This window comes from Myxine glutinosa, chromosome 10 (genome assembly GCF_964187855.1).
Source record: "Myxine glutinosa chromosome 10, kmMyxGlut1.1, whole genome shotgun sequence".
NCBI lineage: Eukaryota > Metazoa > Chordata > Myxini > Myxiniformes > Myxinidae > Myxine > Myxine glutinosa.
In genome coordinates this window covers 25,061,623-25,069,122 of record NC_136270.1, presented here as the reverse complement: position 1 = coordinate 25,069,122, position 7,500 = coordinate 25,061,623, and the positions used below count along the sequence as shown (strand labels likewise).

At 47.1% G+C, this 7,500-nt stretch overlaps 1 protein-coding gene across 1 annotated transcript in view; it reads left to right on the top strand.

Moving 5' to 3' along the window:
- Nucleotides 1-7,500, top strand: part of SMG1 (SMG1 nonsense mediated mRNA decay associated PI3K related kinase) — a 302,694-nt gene that overhangs the window by 154,539 nt on the left and 140,655 nt on the right. The window contains exon 33 of the mRNA XM_068125825.2: nucleotides 4,436-4,638. Coding sequence (XP_067981926.2) covers nucleotides 4,436-4,638 — 203 coding nt within the window. The remainder of the gene's footprint in view (nucleotides 1-4,435; nucleotides 4,639-7,500) is intronic.

Genomic DNA, 7,500 nt, shown 5'->3' with positions numbered 1-7,500 from the left:
TCTCCCCTCTCCTGCACCCGATTCTCCCCCTCTCTCCTCATTAACGATATGGACCTCAAACATCCGAGGCCTTCGCTCAAACCTGATTGATCTCTCCATTCAGCTTGCTTCTGACAATCTAGACTTGATCTGCTGAACAGAAACTTTCCTCCTTCAAGATGTCTCTGATTCCTTAATATCTCTTCCTGGTTACTCCCTCCTCCGGTATGATAGACCTGAGCCTCGTCCTGGTGGTGGGGTTGCTATCTTTATCAAAAGCTCTCTTCCTCACTCTCCTTGCACTGCCCTCTCTCCACCCCACCCCCAGGAGTACCTCTGGCTACGGCCTCCTCTCTGCTCCCACCTTTTATTCATATGTGTTCTGTACCGTCCTCCAAACAGTGATGACTCCATTTACATGTCGCTGTCTGACGACATGGACCAACTTCTATCAACTCATCCCAACTCTCTCTTCCTCATATGTGGCGACTTCAACTGTCATCATGCCAGCTGGCTGGGTGTGGGTTCCTCTCTCACCAGCCATGGCACCTCAGCAAAGGACTTCTGTGACTCATTGGGACTGACACAATCTGTCAATTTCCCGACGCGGATCTCAGTCAATGGAGTATCTTCTCTTCTGGACTTGGTTGTGACAAACGTCCCTGCAAATGTCTGCTGCTCTTCTTCTGCTCCAATCGGTTCTTCTGATCATGTGCTTGTTAAAGTGGACATCTCTCTGGCCATTCTCAGAGAGCCTCCTCAGCGTCGACGAGTCTGGCATTTCACTCAGGCCGACTGGCACGGGCTGCAAGCAGCTATCAATCATTTGGACTGGTCTCCCATCTCTACTGCCTCTGACATCAACTCATCCTGGGAATTCTTCCAAAGTAAACTGCTCTCTCTCATGCACAGATTTATCCCATCTCGTCTTCAGTTGTCTTACCCTTCCTCCCGTCCATGGTACACTGAATCTTGTGGTGAGGCAGTTGCCCTGAAACAACTTGCTTTTGCCTCTTGGAAGGCAAATCCAACTGAAGGTAATCTCAGTTCCTTCCACCAAGTTCGGAACAAGTATGTGTCTATCGTCAGGAGTGCCAGAAAGCACAATCTCTCGAAACTCAAGAATGATCTCTCAAACCTGTCTCCTTCCTCCAAATCCTGGTGGCGTCTGGTCAAATCCGTTTCTGGTGTTTGTTCCCCCTCCAACCCCGCCCTCACCTCAAATGGCTACACAGTTGACCGCACGTGACAAAGCCGTATGCCTCAACTCTGCGTTTGCCTCAAAAACTTGTGTCCCAAACCCATCTCTCTCTGTTCCCACCTTAACCAGTCGAACCCAACTGCTCCTGGACTGTTTCCTTCTCTCCTGACAAGGTGGAGAAGTTTTTGTCAAACCTCGACTCTGATTCTGCAACTGGACCAGACGGCATCAGTCCACGGGTCCTAAAATCCTGCTCTGCGGCTCTATCTCACCCTATCTCTGTTCTTTTCACCCTCTGTTTTGCTCAAGGTCATCTGCCAGCATCTTGGAAATCAGCAAACATTACCGCTTTACACAAAAAGGTGCAAAAACAGATCCTTGCAACTACCGACCAATCAGCCTGCTCCCAATTATCAGCAAAGTCATGGAATCCATCATTACTTTGGATTACAAATCCTTCCTCTTCTCCAATGGCTTGATCTCCGATCATCGATTTGGATTCAGACCAGGTCATTCCACTCTGGACATGTTGCTTCTGCTGTCTCAACAATGGATGGAGGTCCTCAATGCCAAACAGGAAATCAGAGCTGTCTCCCTCAACATATCACGTGCCTTCGATACGGTCTGGCACCCAGCTCTCCTCTCCAAACTCTCCTGTGGTATCCATGGAAATCTCCACGCTTGGCTTGCGGACTTCCTCTCTGGTCGTCGTCAACGTGTGGCCCTGAATGGATTTCTCTCATCTCCCCTCCTGTTCTGGCTGGAGTTCCCCAAGGTAGTGTTCTGGGCCCTGTGCTTTTTCTGGTCTTCATCAATGATCTCTCCGACTCTGGAAAATCCTCTCTATCTCTTTGCTGATGACTCCACTCTCTGCCTCTCCTTTCCTCATCCCTCAGATCGGCAGCCTGCAGACCTGGACAAAATCACAGACTGGTCAAACAAGTGGAACTTTCAATCCTGACAAATCTCACACTCTTACTATGTCTCTCCGAAAGGTCCGACTGGAAAACCCTCCCATCTACTTGCTCAACCATTCTCTCCAAGAAGTTCTGTCTCTCAAGCTTTTGGGTCTCACTATCTGCCATGATATTTCCTGGGAAAACCATATTTCCAAGCTGGCCTCCAAAGCCAGTCACCGACTTGCCATCCTCCGTCGTGCGAAGTCCTTCCTTGGCACACCTGAGCTCCTCACCACATACAAGGCTTTCATCCGCAGCTCAATGGAATACTGTTCCCCCCTCTGGGCCGGTGCTCCTGCCTCACACCTAGCTCGTCTTCACGCTGTTGAATCCAAAGCTTTCAGAATCATTGGAATCTCCTGCGATGAAGCTAACTCCGAGGGCCTTTCACTCACTCACCGCAGGCAGGTTGGTGATCTTTGTCTTCTACCGACTCCTCTCCGGCCTTGCTCCCCCATCTCTCTGTGCTCTGTCCCCCAAATATTCCTACAGGTCGCACAAGATCTGCCAGCAACCCTCTTCTGGTTAAACTGCCAAAATCTCGGCTCTCTGCTCACCTTCACTCTTTCATTCCCCTTTTTTCCCGCCTCTGGAACAAACTCCCCCACTTCCTTCAATCCCACTCCTCCCCCAGGTCTTTAAAACAGCTGTTCACCACCATCTCTTATCTTCCCCCATCCAAAACCTTGATCCTTTCTACCCCCGTTAATTCACCCCAGATCCACTTTTTCCAAATTCCACCTTCTTTTCTGGAAGTCCTTGCAGTGTCCATATATTTTATACCTCTCCCACCTCCCCTCAAGCCCTCTCCCTCCCACAGTTCTCTCGATGTCCCTGCTCTCAAATGTTGTGTTTGTGTCCTTCCCCCTCTCTCCCCATCTTGTCGACCGCTCCCCTTATTTTGTGTTTTACGTGTCGGTTTGTGTGTGTGATTAATGTTGACTTTTTTGGGACTTTTTTTGTTAATGTGACTTTTTGTGTGATTAATGTTTGCTCTTTCACGAGCCTCGATCTTGTATACAAAAAATAATAATAATAATAATAATAATAAAAACACAGATACACATCGTTCTTTAGCAGAGAACCCATCTACAATCCCAAACGAAGCGGCTTCCGACGTACTCGGCCAGCTCGAGTACGATAATCGACAGAACTAATCTCAGACTCTACAAGGTTGGGCTCAGCCGGACTAGGGGAATCGGGTCTCGGGGACTCCGTACGGATCGGAACATCATTGGGACCCAGAGAATCCGCAACCGGTGATAACGCAGGTGTGTTAAGCGCATCCAGCCCCGCCCCTTGGCCCTCACTCGTACCAGGACATGAATCATCACCACAAGGAGCTAAGTGCCGAATCGATACGGTCATGGTGCGTCCGTCCGCCATCCGAACCTGAGCGTATTCCGGGTTCGCCTCCAGCACGTGTACCCGATAAACCAGCGGCTCGTATTTACTATGACGGACCGTCCGCTTCAGGAAAGCAGGTCCGGGCTCAGAAAGCCAGCCCGGCAGGGATTGCCCACTAGAGCTACGCCTTTGGTAGCAGAACATCCGGTCGTGTGGCGTTTCATTTTTGGCGGTGTATAGGAGGGTGTGGATGGCGTGCACGGCTTCAGGCAACACGGAACCCCACTGATTAGAGTTCAGGCCTTGAGTTTTCAAAGCCATTTCCACGGCCTTCCAGACTATGCCATTAAATCGTTTGACTGGGCCATTCCCTTGCGGGTGATACGGAGTAGTACTGCTGGCAGCGATGCCTCGCTCCAGGAGAAAGGTCTTCAACTCCTGAGGCATGAGCGCCGCCCCCCTCTCAGAATGCATGAAAGCCGGATGTCCAAACAGTAGAAACAGCTGACGCAAGCAGCGAATGACTGTAGCAGATGACATGTCAGTGCATGGAAACGCAAATGGAAGTCGTGCATATTCGTCTACGAATACCCCTATACCCAAGGATGAGGTTTCTCCTACGTTTCCATGGTCCATGCTACAATTATACAATCCTTCCTTACGGTATCCTTCCCTACGTTTCCTTCCCTACGGTATCCTTTCACCTACCCCTCATGTATATGCATCGGGGGGTTCTACCCTCTCCCTCGCCCCCGGACACCGAACACGGCATTATACACCGCCCAAATAAAGGGATGTGTTTACCGATATTGAACTGAATCTTGGTAGGGGACATTTATTGCTAAGCAACTCTCGCTCTTGTTTATTATAACGCACACTTGCAACACGCACACGTACACGTTCGTCATGTCAGTGGTTAAGACCTTATCTGTTGATTGGTGTTTGTCAGCCAAGGTGAAGGTGTGGATCTCCTTGCCAACGAGAGGGCTCAGGTGGAAAGTCTTCTTCCAAAGGGTGTGCTGGTCGAAGAAGTGGATGCAGTGTGCAAAATTCTGGGCCAGGTTGTCTGCCGACCTGCTGGAATTCAGGTATGCTGGCTTCATATTAATTTTCTTTTTTTCTGTTGTTTATTTGTCTGGAATGGGACTCTTGGTTTGCTCTCCTGTCTCTCCATCCATCTGTCCATCACGGTTATTAGTCCTGGAGGGGATTATAGGTTTGCTCTCCTGTCTCTGTCTGTCTGTCCGTCCCTTCTGTAGTTTTCTGCACATTGTTTTTCCATACCCTTTAACATATTCAACAAAAACTTAGTACATCGCCGTATTATGATAAATTACAGAATGCTTTTGAGTTTTGGGGAGTTTCATGAATTTTTCACGAGAGTGTGCCCTTTTTGCTTTGAAGAAGGGCATTCATTGGGATGGGACTGGTAGGGGACATGTATTTATTGTCCCCCGTCGCACCGCGGAGCGAAAGGGGGACTATGGTTTTCCCCTCCGTCCGTGTGTCCGTCCGTGCGGTCGGGGGTGTGTGCGTGCGTAAGCGAAGGACCGCATTCGAATTTGGTGTGTGGGTGCAACCCACGTCAAAATCCAAGATGGCCGCCGCCATGTATGTCTGATGCCATGTATGTCTGAACCTTGTGAGCTGAATATCTTGAAAAATAAGCGAAGTACCAACTTCTAATCTGGTGTGTGGGTGTACCTAGGCACAAGGAAGAACGCTATTGAAAATTGGGTCGCCACATCAAAATCCAAGATGGCCGCCGCCATATATGTCTGAACCTTGTGAGATGAATATCTTGAAAAATAAGCGAAGTACCAACTTCTTTGGTGTGTGGGTGTATCTCGGCATAAGGAAGAATGCTATTGAAAATTGGGTCGCCACGTCAAAATCCAAGATGGCCGCCACCATATATATGTCTGAACCTTGTGAGCGAAATATCTTGAAAAATAAGCGAAGTACCAACTTCTAATCTGGTATGTGGGTGTATCTAGGCACAAGGAAGAACGCTGTTGAAAATTGGGTCGCCATGTCAAAATCCAAGATGGCCACCGCCATGTATGTCTGAACCTTGTGAGCGGAATATCTTGAAAAATAAGCGAAGTACCAACTTCTAATCTGGTGTGTGGGTGTATCTCGGCATAAGGAAGAACGCTATTGAAAATTGGGTCGCCACGTCAAAATCCAAGATGGCCGCCTTGCGTCTTCCACTTTGTCAACTCGCATCACTTCACCGACGGGGGACCTAGGCGTAACGCTTGTTGCAAAGCAATTCGCCCTCTTGTTTATTTTGCTTTCACAAGATGGTTTATCTATCTATAATTCCAGCAATCTCTCTGTGTGTGTGTGTGTGTGTGTGTGTGTGTGTCTGTGTGTCTGTGTGTGTGTTTGTTTGTTTGTCTGTGACCGCTGTTTCTCGACAACAACGGGTCCGATATACTTGCAACTTGCCAGGTATATTGCTGGGGACCCGAGGATGTGCCTTTTCAAGGTTTGAAATTAATCGGACAAGTAGTTACCGAGCTATGTCCAAAAAACGATTCAACCAATCAGAGAGCAGCGAGCTATCACGTGTGCCGAACGTGGCGAACAGACTCTGCCTCGGACGGCACATTTGAGAGCGTATTCATTTATTTCACAACTATGTTGGCGCTATGTTGGCGTTAAACTATGTTTTAAAACTAATAAAAACTAATTTGCGATTCTTTCGCTTTCCTGCGCGTTTGGGCACGCTATGGCGATTTCTTTACCAAACTCCGCAAGCCGTTCGCTTTGGACCAAACCATTTCATGTAAATAGAGGGGGGGGATTGTCACCGTACTCGCAAGCCGTTCGCTTTGGACCAAACCATTTCATGTAAATAGAGGGGGGGGGATATAATTTTAGATATAGATATAGTACGGGCATGCCCTAGTTTTATAAATTCCAACTGTCCTGATAAGCTGTAAGTTAGCATAAAACTATTAGAATGAAATACACGTCTTTTTTAAGTTTGTGAAAAGATCGTGGAAATAGTAACAGTGATAATTGGAGCAACAGTAATGACAAAGCGGAACCTCACAAAGATCCTACAAACCATCAGTGGGAACATTACCACAAACGAACCTCAGTTGGAGGCTGTCCAGTGCTCTGTAACAATCCTGAAAAGATCCCTTTGAATAAAACTGCGAACAACACAACTTCGCCCATGAATCACGATACTTCACCGAAATGAAGGTGGATACTTGTCCTAGCTTCTGAAACCCAAATTATGGAGATAAAAATCAATGACTCAAACACGTACACAAACATGCAGAGTAACCCGAAGAGATTCCAGCGTGAACTAGGGCAACAAAAGCAGAATATGTCAATTCCACCTCAAAAAGATGAGCTGAAAAAATTCTGCAAAGGAATTTTTGAAGATAGAAAAGAACATAACAAGGAAGAGGAATAGATCCCAAACTTGGAAAAGAAGTAGCAACATCTAGAGGAAATGCCCCCAGTGATTATTGATGAAAAGAAAATTAGAAAACAACTTCAAAAATGTCAAACTTCAAAAGCCCAGGCACAGATGGAATTCCAAATTTCTGGCTAAAACAACTTTATGCTTTCCACAATCGACTAGCAATGAACTGATCCAAGAGGAAAAGGCGTTGGATGAGTGGTACATATAAGGAAACACCTTTCTCGTCCAAAAATCTGAGAAAACCCAAATTCCTCACAAATACCGGCCAATAACATGCCTACATACAAACATCTGACAGGAATCATCACTGAAGTGATGTACCATCACCGAGCACAGCAAAGAGGTTTATAGGCAGAGAACAAAAGGGATGTAAGAGAGGGTGTTATGGAACAATTGACCACTTGATACTGAACAAGGCCAAACATGAAAATTCTAAAATGTGAACTAAATTGTCCACCGCCTGGATAGACTACAAGAAAGCTTTTGACAGTGTCTCACATTTGTGGATGATAAAATGCATGCAAATATACAAAATCAATCCTCAAATAATCAAACTGATTGAGAAA